General features: G+C 43.0%; 1 protein-coding gene across 2 annotated transcripts in view; it reads left to right on the forward strand.

The window, feature by feature from the left end:
• Positions 1-2,837: 2,837 nt before the first annotated feature.
• The window catches only part of ALG11 (ALG11 alpha-1,2-mannosyltransferase), a 17,913-nt gene continuing 7,006 nt past the window's right edge, over positions 2,838-13,744 (forward strand). For both annotated transcript variants that reach the window (XM_029209763.1, XM_029209764.1), the window contains exons 1-3: positions 2,838-2,881; positions 7,954-8,184; positions 11,501-12,432. In XM_029209763.1, coding sequence (XP_029065596.1) covers positions 2,838-2,881; positions 7,954-8,184; positions 11,501-12,432 — 1,207 coding nt within the window. The remainder of the gene's footprint in view (positions 2,882-7,953; positions 8,185-11,500; positions 12,433-13,744) is intronic.

The following is a 13,744-nucleotide window of genomic DNA, read 5'->3' on the forward strand; positions in this document are numbered from 1 at the left end:
TTGCTTTACTGTGATGGTCTGGAATTGAACCCACAGTATCTCCAAGGTATGCCTGTACTAAAAAAATTATTGAATACATGGTGATGACAAGAAAATACCTACATCAAAAGGTTTTGTGAGGATTAACTGAGTGTACCTGGAGGAATATAAAGTGCTTCAATACAGTGTCCAGCACATAGTAAGCTCAATAATGTTGGCTAATACCATTATCAAAGGAATCCAGAAGAGGGTGAGGTGTGGCATGAGCAGAGGCAGTTACACAGTGTCAAGAAGAGGCAGGTCTTGAGCTTGATCTGGAAAGATAAGGATTTTTCTGCTGGGCAGAGAGATGGGGGCACGGCAGGGGGCTGGAAGAATCTCCTCTTCCATACAAGCTGCCCCTCCCTCACAGGTGCTCTCCCAGCTCCTCCATTAAATGCAGAGTCATCCCACGAAGAATCATCTACTGACCAGCCTCTCTCTGTCCATCCATTAATCCATTTATCTTTCACTTCAACGCCACCAGGGCCTAGATGAATTTCACCCCAAAAAGGCACACAATAATGTTGTCGAATTGATTTCTGAAATCTGTAGAAAAGGCACAGGCTACTCTTCAGACCAGCAATCCTGGCCTGGGGACCTATCCTAGAGAAATACTCAAAGGTCAGCATGAAAAATCACATACAAGGATGTCCACTACAGTATGGCTTGTGAGGGGGTCAAAACAGAAGCAACCCGAATGTCCACCCGTGAGAAAAGAATGAATACACTATGGTGCATCCACACTGTGCAGAGGTGAAACTAAGTAACACAGATGCTTATGTACCAGCATGAAAAATCTCCAAAATATATTGCTAAATTGGGGGGAAAAAAAAGGTTGGAGGGGGACTTCTCTGGTGGTCCAGTGGGTAAGACTCCGTGCTCCCAAGGCAGGGGCCCAGGTCCCATCCCTGGTTGGGGAACTAGATCCCACATGCATGCCACAACTAAGAAGTCTGCATGCCACAACTAAATAAAAAAAGATCCCGCGTACTGCAACTAAGGCCCGGCGCAGCCAAAATAAATTAAATAAATAAAAATAACAACAACAACAAAAAAGGTTGGAGGTTGGAGAATACACACTACATGATCTCATTTATGTAAAACAAGCAAATATTCTAAAACCACACACAAAAGAACCTAAAGATTTCTCTGGAGATATAGATAAGCATTAACACGATAGATAACATGTTAACACCACTGTGCGTTTCAAAACTGTGCCTGAAAAATATCAAGTTTTCAACGAGCATTTGCTGAATGAATGAAGACGTATGTACATGAGCAGAAAAAGACTGGAAAATGGATCTGCTTTTCGTGCTAAATATTTCTGTACTATTTGCATTTTAAGAGGCCGCACTAATGTATTACTTGCATGATTTAAATGAACTCAAAATAGTTCTTCAAAAACAAACAAAAAAAACAAACAACCGTTGCAGGACCTGGATAGATCATAAAGGGGTCTATGCACCAACTCTTGAATAACTTTTCAAGGTAGCTAATTTAATCGTACTGACCAATCAGGGATCTTACACAGCAACTCAACTCTCACTTTACCTCTCCAGCATCAAACTTCTCAACAGCAGACGAACAGAAAAGTGGTGCGTTTTAAACTGCTCTGAAAAACAGTTAATAGCATGCCCTTCCTAAAGGGTGTTCTAACAAACCACGCGCCGGGCCTCCCCCGCGCACACCAAGGAACCCAGTAAGGACCGCGGGCGGGCGCGAAAGGTCGTCCAGGCAGGTGTGCGCACACAGAGCCCCGGCAAGGAAACTCACTCTCCGACTTGCCTTTTCACGATCTGTAATCTGTCTCTCCTGCTGAGGCTTCATCTCCCGGAGGAACTAATTTCTTCTGTGATGCAGCCCAGAGCCCAAGGTCACCTGGTCAGGGGAGGAGAAGCGCGATGTTAAAACCCCGGGAGAAGAAGAGCGCGCAGTGGATGGCACCCTCGTGGTTTGGTTCTAACCCAAACCGACACCTGCATTTCAGACGAGGAATCGTCAGCCCTCATCACACCTGCTAATTCAAACTTGCGCGCCACTGCGCCCCAGAGGGGAGGGTGGGCCGGGAACCCTCACCCACACCCGGAGACGGGCCTGCCGGTGCCCGAGAGTCCTCGGCCGAGCTGAAACGCAGGCGAGGCGGACCCGTCCCCCCTCCCGGGTCTCCGCTACCTCACGGGCCGGTGCGCAGAGGTCTTCAGCCTCGGGCGTGCGCCGGAGAGAAAAGGAGGGAGGGCGAGCCGCGTAGACCAGGGCGGGGGATGCAGATCCCAAGGCTCGACCACCGCCGGCTGGGAAGGTGCGGCGTGGCGAGGGCCGGCTTCGGGTCCGCTCTGCGCAGCTCCCTCTGGAGCGCCGCGCCTGGCTCCAGGGCGCCGCGGGTCCGAAATGCCACAGCAGCTGCGGGAGTGAACTCCGCACTTGGAAAATCGATCTGAGACGCGCATGAGCCTCCCATTGGTCTCCAACGGGCAGCAGGCTCTAGACTGGGGGCGGGGGCGCCAGAGCGGGGTCTTCAGTGGGGGAGGGGGCCGAGGGCGGGAGCGCCGGCTGTCCATCACAGGCCACGCCCTCCCCATGCCCAACGCCCCTTGTGGCTCCGCCCATGGGGGGGCCGGGCCAGAGTACGCCACGCCGAAAACTTCTCCACCCCCGCGGGAGATTCTATTGGCTGGAAGGCCGTGTGAAGCTACTACCAGCAACCAATTGAAATGCACAATCGCCCCTGTGTGGGCGGGGGTGACCGCACGTTTCCTCAGGAGCCAATAGAGAAGAGGAACAACGAAGCGCTTCCCGAGATCGTGGGTCGGCAGAAGATGGCGGTCGCCGCAAGTGGTTGGTACTTGGGCGAATTATTGAGGTGAGGAGCGGGTGGTGTGGGCTCGCAGGCGTTTTCCGTGCCGCAGTTGTATTTGTCCTCCCAGTGCGACTAATGCTTGAGACTAATTAGAGAATTAGACTAATGCTAACTCCTTGTCACGAATCTAAGCTATTTTCTCAAGGCCAGTGACCGTTTCCTCTCCCTTTGGGGTGTTCTAGATAGACAAAGAGGCTGCGTTAAAGACTCAGTTTACCGCGTTTTCTTTCCCTGCCCCACTGCTGGCTGAGGGCTCGAGTTTCCCTCCCGGCTTTAGCTTTTTCTTTCTCTTATTCGCACTCCTATTCGTCTGTCATAAGTTATTCGCATTCATTCCTCATTTTCCTTTATGGTTGAGCCACGAATCATTTTCCAATCTATCATGTTCTTTTTGGTGAAGAAGAAGCCGGGTCTTCCTTTTTCTTGTCTTAGTTTGTCTTCTTTCACTCACCAGAACTGTCATTGTTAGCATATGTCATTTAAATGTCAAGTTTATGTTGAATCCTCTTCTTGATTTTCCATTGATTTTTTTCTGATTGATGTAAGAATAGTTATATAAAATATTTCTACCTTGTCGTCATTGCATAGGTAATGCGTTGTTTCTTGTAAAAAAGTTAGGAAATAAATGAGCAAAACAGAAGTCTCCAGGAATGCTACCATCCAGAGATAACTATTGTTAACATTTTGGTGAAAAAACTCCCAGACCTTTTTTCCACGTTTGTTGTTGTAATACTACTTATTTTACATGTGTTGACTTACACTAGTAAAACAGAAGACCTAGTATATTCTACCTACACAGCTCTTTTAACACCTACATATTTTTGTTCAGGTTGAAATTTTATCATTAATACGATAGCATCCTGAATAGCAGTGTATATGTATTCTCTCCAAAATTCAGGTATTATTTCTTCATTATTGCCCCCTCTACTTCAAGTTCTGTAATGATTATTTAAATCATTGGAACAGGAAAGTATTTTCAGAGCGTTCATATTCTTCCCTGCCATTTGAAATATCCCGAACTCCCTGCTTTGCACATAATAATGACTAAATAAAAGTTTGCTGAATGGAATGATTCACTGTTGATTACAGTTACCTTTTCAAAGTCTTGTGTTTAAATATGAGTAAATATTTAATGGCACACATTTTAGTTATATTTAAACAAATTCTAAAATGGTTAATTTTGATGTGCAAGTACTGTAGGATGTTTAATAAATTTCTTTATAGAACCTGTAGGTGTATCTTTGAAACTAACAGACTCAAAACAAAGGACTGGCTCAATTTTAGTCATTAATATGATTTTTTTCCCTGATTTTCAGTTGAATAGATCAGTTTGAAAATCCTATCACATTTATTTTCCCACTTAAGTCATTTGAAGGAAATGTCATAAAAATCTTTGGATTCTGTGAGTCAGCTACATTTTAAATTAAACAGACTTTTTGTCTTGTCCTGGGAAAGCTAACTATCCAAGATAATACGGCTTTTATGAACTGATATATTCCAAACATTAAGTGGCCAATCTTACCACTTCTGTCAAGCTCTCTTCATCCTTTACAGCAGTGGTTCTTAAAGTGTGGTCCATAGACCCCTGCAAATCCCCAAGACCCTTTCAGTGGGTCCTCAAGGTCAAAAGTATTTTTATAATAATGTTGGGATAACGTTTGCCTCTTTCATTTTGTTGACATTTGCACTGATAGTGCAAAAGTAATGGTGGATAAAACTGTTACTTAGCACAAATCAAGGCAGTGACATCAAACTGTACTAGTAGTCATTGTGTTTCACCTCCATGCACTTGCTAAAGCCAGTTTTTCTTAAGAATGTCCTTGATGAAGCAGTAAAAATTACTAATTTTCTTAAATCTCAACCCTTGAGTACATATCTTTTTTTGTTTGTTTGTTTATGTTTTTGTTTTTGCGGTACGCGGGCCTCTCACTGTTGTGGCCTCTCCCGTTGTGGAGCACAGGCTCTGGACGCGCTGGCTCAGCGGCCATGGCTCACGGGCCCAGCCGCTCTGCAGCATGTGGGATCTTCCCAGACCGGGGCACGAACCCGTGTCCCCTGCATCGGCAGGCGGACTCTCAACCACTGCGCCACCAGGGAAGCCCGAGTACATATCTTTTTAATATTCTGTATGACAAAATGGGGGGAACACATAAAGCACTTCAACATACCGAAGTAAAATGATTATCTCAAGGAAAACCTCTAGTATGATTGTCTACATTGCAAGTTGAATTAGACATCTACTTTTTACAGGACACAGTTTTTATTTGAAAGACCGACTGACAGACAAACTGACTTGGGTATTTAGTAGATATTTTCTTGAAAATGAATGATTGACCCTGTCACTTCAAAGAAAACAAGTGACTGGGAATTCCCTGGCAGTCCAGTGGTTAGAACTCTGCGCATCCACCGCAGGGGCCACAGGTTCAATCCCTGGTCGGGGATCCCGGAAGCTGTGTGTGCGGCCAAAAAAAAACAGAAACAAAGAAAACAAGTGACAGAATTTGTTGCTAATGATAAAGTTTGAGTTTTCAAGTGAAAGTTAGAATTTTGGGAAACTTGTATCTGCCATTCTGACCTTGACCATTTTCCAATACTTAAGAGATATTTTCTGATGAGATGGGTAGTAATCTTAACAAATGTGATTTTGGGGTATTGTATAAAGAAATGTGTCAACATTTGGAAACTCTCCATTACTCGTGAACCAATATTGCCCAAATAAGTCACAGTGTTACAAAATCACACATACAGAAAAGTTCCATTCAAAGGGCAAGATAAACCAATAGATTTCAGTGTAACAGAGCATGGAAAGGGCATTGTTAGGGTTTCAGATTCCATGTTGCAATTGACTGTTAAGAAATTGCCACTTGTCTAATTTGGTATAGTATTACAGAAGAGTATTAGTAGCCAGAATAGGCCATTTAAAAATACTCCTCTCTTTTCCTGCTACATATGTGAGTGAGCCTGGGTTTTCTTCGTATACTTGAACCAGAACAACGTATCGTTACAGATTGAATGCAGAAGCACATATGAGAAGCCACTGTTTTCTGTTAAGCCAGACATTAAAAACAGTGACACCCTCCTTACTACTTTTTTTGGTTTAGAAAACATAAGTTTTTTAAAATAAAAATATGTTTATGTTATATAATGGATTTCTTTCTTTAATGGATTCATAATTTTTAAAAAGTTTCTCATTTTTAATGTCTAATATGTTAAATATTGGTAGATATTATCAGTGTAACAGTGGTTCTCAGTCAGAGGTGATTTTGCCCCTGCAGGACATTTGGCAGTGTCTCAAGATATTTTTGATTGTCCTGTTTGGGAGGATGCTCCTGGCATCCAGTGTGTCAAGACCAGGGATGCAGTTAAACATTCTCTAATGCACACAACAAAGAATTATCTGGTCCAAAATGTCAGTAGTGCTGTGGTTGAGAAACCTGATGTAAACAAAAACTGGATGGAGTCCTCAGCAGTTTTTAAGATTTATAAAGGTGTCCTGAGACCAAATCATCAAGTAATGGACTTGTTCACAATAGGAAATCCCGCATGAGAAATTTATTTCAAAACTAAATATCAATAAAATATTTATTCCTCTAAAGAATTTGTATGTTTTCTACTTAGGGACAATGAAAACCATGTAACTACACAGAATATCCCCCTATTTGGTTTGGTCACTAAGCAGCCCAGAACCCAATCTGCTGTTCACTACTGTGTACAAATTTAGAGCCTGCATCTCTGTGCCCTCCACCCCTGTCTCCACTCCCCTCCCCACGCCCCAACATACTTTAACCATATACGTTCCCTGGTCTTGACTTTTCATTATTTAAGTTTTAGTATTTTATTGTTTTTATGTCTTGTAGGCCCCTCAAATCCTTTATAAAGGGTAGGCAGCGTATTAAAAAAAATTGTTAGGTACCAGCTATATTAGCCAACCCTATAAGAAAACCATACCTTGAAAAAACAATTTAACATAATTTAAGAGACATCTGAGGAGAAACTAACACACCATTGTAAAGCAATTATACTCCAGTAAAGATGTTAAAAAAAAAATTCTTACACACATGAAGTACTGTTTCATAAGGTTGTGAGAAAGCCAAGATAACGGTTTCTATTATTAAAAGTCTTGCATTTCGGTATGACACATTTGTCGTATAGAAACACTGCCCCCCCCCAAAATAAAGACATCTGAGGATGTAATAAAATTTTGTATTCAGTCAACAAATGTTTTTTGACTGCCTTCTCAGCCAGGTATGATGCTAGGCATTAGGATATGGTGGTGAACAGGCCTGGGTCCTTTGCAGAGCCTCAGTCGACCTGGCAGTAATAGAGAACCTTGCAGCAGTGACTGTGGGAGTGAGGCACATGGGAAGACAGTGGTTTCAGGGTCATGTAAAGAGATCAGATGCAAAACTCAGAATTGAACTGGAAAAATCTAAGCTCCATTCCCCTTCCCTCAAAAATTTTTCTACTTGGGAGTTCCCTGGCCATCCAGCGATTAAGACTCTGAGCTTCCACTGCAGGAGTAAGGGTTCAATCCCTGGTTGGGGAACTAAGATCCCACAAGCCGCATGGCAAGGCCAAAAAAAAAAAGAAAAAGGAAAAAAATTCTGCTTGAGGCAAAGTGAGATAATAAAGATGATTTAGTGTCTCACCAAACTTTTAGCTGTGGAATATTGACTATGGAATATTTCTTTGGATTACATATTGTCATTTTGAGGGTCAGATGCCTTTCCCAGTCATATCTTGTTTAGGTTAATAATTAAATTTATTTTAATCCCTTAACACATATACTGAGTTAGGAGAAAGGTGGCTCAACATTGATTTTTACTGCTGATTAAAAAGAAAAAGTACGTTGAATTGCCAACATGCTGTGTAATTAAAGGGGACCTGCACTTTTGACATTAGATATTTTGTAGCATTAGAATTTTAATAACTGAGTATTTTGTTAGACTCACAAGCTATAAAAATTTTCTTTGCTGCTAATATATAAAGCAGTTATGTGAAAGTAGACTTTAATTTGTAGCCTTTTTAAAATGGGCATTATATCCATTTTCACCCCCCTTTCCCTCTCATTTCAGGTTTTTTTATTCATTATTCTTCCCTGGGCTAATTGTATGTGGAGTTTTATGTGTGTGTCTACTCATTGTCCTTTGGGGAATCCGACTGCTGCTACAGAGAAAGAAAAAGTCGGGCTCAGCTAGCAAAACTGGGAAAAATCGAACGGTGATTGCATTTTTCCATCCCTACTGCAACGCTGGCGGAGGAGGAGAAAGAGTGTTATGGTGTGCCTTAAGGGCTCTTCAGAAAAAGTAGGTATGCATCTTTCTTAACAATTTGGTATATTGTTACTATTTTTGTAAAAAATCATTACCCGGAATGTATCTTTCTCTAGTCATAGCCAGGGATTCCTTTTTTAAACTATTCTTCAGTAAGGAAACACTGCTCATATGCCAACCTGTCTTACAATATGCTACTGCATTTTACTTGATATGATAAAGAAACAGAAAGGGGAAGTATCTGCCCTTTTATGGCATAATTTAGTGGGGATAACTTGAGAGAGTATGTGGAGAAGAGATTGAATAATAAACAGAAATATACCAAGTACTGTGAAGCACTTTAAACCTGAATACTTTCAGTCAATGGTGGCACACAGGAAATAATCTCTGAAAGCATCTATTTGATTCTGATTTTGATATCATTATCATTTGGATAGTCTTAAGTAAGTTACCATGTTAGAAAGAATTTGGTGTTACACATCTTTTAATGTTCTAGGCTTCCTTCTCCCCACCCCTATCCCACAAGAAAAGAAAAGGCACAGCAAAATACAGGTTTCATTATTGTTTCATTATATGAGGAAAACTATTATCCTTCCATGGCGACCCTACTTCCTGGCACACGCCCTTCATTCAGTTTCAGAGTCTTCCCATGTAATGCCCTTAGCTCTGCATTTCTACATTCTTGGCCCTTCTTGGCTTCTAGCCACCATCCCTGTGTATCCTCTGCCATCTCCCATAACTGCCTAAATCCAGAGAATTTTCTTAAATCCCAGCTTAATTCCCACCTCCTTGAAGCCTTCCTACTGTAGTCCATACTGTTCTTTTCTTCTCATAACACTGTGCATTAGCCTTGTCTCTAGATTACCCTTGAGGGCAGTGGTCAAGTTTCATGATATCTGTACTCATACTCCCCAGCAACCCCTATTACTCCTCTACCTGACTGATGAGAAAAAAAAATCCAAATAATTAGTATGACGTAGAAGATACGTTTTCATCTTGCTCCTGCCACATTTTGTTTCTCATCCCTCCCATCCCCTCACACATACTTTGCTCCAGCATACTGACCTAGGGGCATCACGCCCTCTCAAAATTCCTTGCCTTTCCATCTAGTGCTCCTTTTTTTCTGAAATAACCTTTTTCTCCTTAGGTAAGTCCTACAAGTCTTTCCTGACTCAGCATAAGCTACAGTACACTTTTCATTCAATCTCCCTATATTTGGGGAGTGGGGGAAGCAGGGAGGACCTACTATGTATTGGGTTGGCCAAAAAGTTCGTTCGGGTTTCTCTGTAACATCTTGTGAAAACCCCGAACCAACTTTTTGGCCAACCAATATCAAGCAGTATTCTAAGGGGTTGAATTTAAATGGTGAACAAGATAGATCAAGTCCCTCTTATGGACCTTAGATTTCAGTTGAGAGAGAGACAAGATAATAAACGGAAAATATCAAATGGTGAGAAGTGTTATATAAGAAATTCAAATAGGGTAATATGAGAGTGACTCCACCCTTTAGACTGAGTAAATTAGGTACAATCTCTGAGGAAATAGCACAACTAAATTCTGACCGACAAAAATAGCTGACGTTTACTGACCTTTTACTGTCTGCCGGGCGTGGTTTGAAGTGTTTCACATGGGTTAGGTGACTCAGTCCTCATTACAACCTAGCGAGGTGGTTACTGTACTGTTATCCTCATTTGACAGACAGGGGAACTGAGTTCCTAGAGCCCATGTTCTAAACATACGCTTTCCTGCTCGCCTTATGAAAAGACAGTGAGGGTGAGAAAAGAATTCAAAGCAGAGGGAGCAACTGCTGCAAGTCCCCTAAGACTGGAAGGAGCCTGGCTTGTTCAGAGAAGGGAATCCAGTTTGGCTGAACCCTGCTGAGCAAGTGAGAGAGTTGGGGGGCAGGGGGGTTCCAGAGGGAGGCGGCGCCCAGTACGCAGGGCTTGAGCGAGCAGGGTGAGGAGTTTAGACTTTATTCCAAGTGCTGTGGAAAACCATATGAGGGTTTTTAAACAGAGATATTCTGCTTATCTACTGCTGCTTGATAAACCACCCCAAACTGAACGGCTTAAAACAAAAATTTATTATTATTTCTCAGAGTTTCGAAGTTGACAGGCCCTGTTTGGAATCCTTCACGCTCAAACTGTTGCAGTTAGATGGCAGCTGGGGCTGGAGTTGTCGGAAGGCTTCTTCCCTCACAGATCTGGTTCCTGGCCTGGAATGACTGGGTCAGGCATCTCTGTCACCAAGCAGCTTCTCCGTGTGACTAGCTTGGGCTTGCACACAACATGGCGGTCTCAGGATAGCAGGACTTCTTACATGACAGCTGTCTCCCCTTAGAGTGAAGTAGAAAGGTGCCAGTCTCTTAGAGCCTGGGTCCAGAAATTGGCACAATGTCACTTTTGCCATATTCTATTGGTAAAAGCAGTCAAGAGCCCACTGTTACTCCAGGGGAGGGGACATAGATCCACCTCTCAACGGGAAAAGTGTCAAAGATTTTGTGGCCATCTTTAAGCTGCCATAGATGACCATCCTTTTTACATTTTAAAAGGCTCAATCTAGTTGCTGGGAGGGGGGCTAGGGAGGAGTGATTAGATGCTCATCCTTTAGACATCACAGCATCCTGGGGTCTTCATCAGTACACAGCACATTATTTGTTTATATGTCTGTTCTCTCCACTGGACTGAGCTCCTTGAGGATAAAGACTCTCCATCATCCCTTATTCTGTAGAACCTAGTAGCTCACACTAGGTAAGTTAATAAATGTTCTATATGACTCAGAGAATAATTATAAACACAGCCAGAGTGAGGCCAAAGTGTTAAAATCATAAGAATGTACTTTTCCATATTTCCATTATAATTATAGCTAATTGAGATGCAGGCACAAGGTTAGCTTAAAACCTTTGTGCATTTCTCAGATTAAAAACACTAATGCTTTAGCATTTATGATCCTATCTAAAGATACCTTTAGTGAATTTTAACTCTTGTTTATGAATATTTTATTAATATTTCATTACCATTATAATGCTGAGAAAGTTGTCAAAATTTTTGAATACTTCTTAAAAATGAAAATGTCTCATTTATAAATCAATAATTTTGTTGATGTCTGCTGGAGGGAAACTCTTAGTGGAGGGAAAAGCAAAGAACTAGAAGTCTCCTTTGGAGGACTGACATTTTAGTTGTAGGGCAGTGGAAGACCCAGGAGAGAGTGGAGTCAGTAAAAAACAGTGGAAAACATTTTTTTAGTCTAAAAATAAGCTGCTTTATGATTGTGAGAAAATAATTATCTACAACCTAAACTGATTTTAACCTAAACTAATGAAATTCTTAACTGTTACATTCCGTTTTAGGTATCCTGAAGCAGTTTATGTTGTTTATACTGGTGATGCTGATGTCAGTGGTCAACAGATACTGGAAGGTGCTTTCAGAAGATTTAACATCAGATTAACGTGCCCAGTGAAGTTTGTTTTATTAAGGAAGCGCTACCTTGTGGAAGATTCACTCTATCCTCATTTCACACTGCTGGGCCAAAGTCTGGGATCCATTTTTCTTGGCTGGGAAGCTCTGATGCAGTGTGTTCCCGATGTTTACATCGATTCTATGGGCTATGCTTTCACGCTTCCTCTGTTTAGGTATTTAGGCCGTTGCCGAGTTGGAAGCTATGTTCATTATCCCACCATCAGCACGGACATGCTCTCTGTAGTGAAGAATCAAAATGTCAGATTTAACAATGCAGCCTTCATCACCAGGAATCCTTTTCTCAGCAAAGTAAAGCTTATCTACTACTATCTATTTGCTTTTATATATGGGCTTGCTGGTTCTTGCAGTGATGTAGTCATGGTCAATTCTACTTGGACGCTAAACCATATTCTCTCACTGTGGAAGGTTGGGAATTGCACTAATGTTGTTTATCCACCTTGTGATGTGCAGACATTTCTGGACATTCCCTTACACAAGGAGAAGACAACCTCAGGACATTTACTGGTTTCGATTGGCCAGTTCAGGCCTGAAAAGAATCATCCTTTGCAGATCAGAGCCTTTGCTAAATTGCTGAATAAAAAGGAGGCTGAGTCACTTCCTCCACTTAAACTTGTCCTCATTGGAGGCTGTCGTAACCAAGACGATGAACTTAGGGTAAACCAACTGAGAAGGCTTTCTGAGGACCTAGGAGTTCAAGAAGACATGGAATTTAAAATAAACATTCCATTTGATGAATTAAAGAATTACTTGTCTGAAGCAACAGTTGGTCTGCATACCATGTGGAACGAGCATTTTGGGATTGGTGAGTTTGTCCTGTAAACAACTTGTTTGGTGCCATGAGATATACATATTAGGTGATTTTGATAAAATGATAATATTCCGGAAGTTTTCAGCAAGTCCTCAGTCTCTTCCCCGAGTCCACCACGTGTGCTTTCCTCATTTGAGACCCTGTAAAACATATAATCAATAATAATAGCTAATGTTTCTTGACCACTCACTGTGTGGCGGTCACTCTCAAGGTCTTTACAAGTATTATCTGATTTAACTCTCTCTGGAACGTCACTTAATAGGTATTATGATTATTTCCATTTTGTAAACTCAGACACAGAGAGGGTTTAGACCTTGCCTAAGTTCAGTCACACAGTAAGAGATAGAGCCCAGATTCAAATTCAGACAGCCTCTGCTCTTAACTGCTGTATTTTCTCTCCCCACCTAACCCCATCGATGTGCTGGTTCAGATTCCTGGGCCTCATGCTAATCCCACTGAGGAGCCACATCAGAATCTCTGGGTGGGCCCAGGTGGAGGTGTTTTGGGAAAGCCCCTTAGGTGATTCTGTTGTGCATCAAAGGCCGAGAACCCCTGTCTCCAGGTAGGCTCCTCAGAAGAACCTTTCAGTTCTTTTATTGATTGTGTGCTCATTACTGGAATGGCCTCAGGTGTTCAGTTTGGACAGCCTTGTGAATGGTGGTGGCTTTCGCCCACAGAGGCCTCCAAGAGCAGAGGCAGTGAGGGGCTGAGTTTCGAGCACGTGGAGTGGAATTGGCTGAGGGACGTGTGTGTGTCCAGCGGGCCTCGTACGTGTGAGTCTGAAGTGAGGAGAGGGAGCTGGCCCAGGAATACAAGCTGCAGAGTTGTCTGGGTGGGTACCGCAGCCCAGTGGGCGTGGATGTGCATGTGGACGGGGTGGCCTAAGGGGAGTCTGTAGAGCAACAGGAGGCCCGCAGTGCAAAAGGCTGAGAACAGTGAGAGGCCACAAGTTGGCAGAAGGGTAGCCAGTGAAGGAGAAGGAAGGAAACCAGGCAGAGTCATGGAAACCAAGGGAAGTGAGGGTTTAGGGAAGAAGGGAAAGGGCGACAGGTTCCAGTGCTGCCCAGATACTGGGCAAGATGAGGGCATGGGGGGCGACCTGGGCGAGAGCAGTGTCGACGGAGGAGTGGGCGTGAGGGTCACTGGTGGGGGGCGAGTGGAGCGCTGAGCGCAGCCCACGCGGGCCCTGAGTTACCTGTGAGAGGGAGATGGAAGGAGAGACACGGGCCAGGGGCGGACTTGTGACCTGGAGAGTGGGGGTGTGTGTGTGTGTGTGTGTGTGTGTGTGTGTGTGTGTGTGTGTGTG

The sequence above is a fragment of the Monodon monoceros genome, unplaced genomic scaffold, assembly GCF_005190385.1.
Source record: "Monodon monoceros isolate NGI ecotype Baffin Bay Population unplaced genomic scaffold, NGI_Narwhal_1 Super_Scaffold_8, whole genome shotgun sequence".
NCBI classification, from domain to species: Eukaryota; Metazoa; Chordata; class Mammalia; order Artiodactyla; family Monodontidae; genus Monodon; species Monodon monoceros.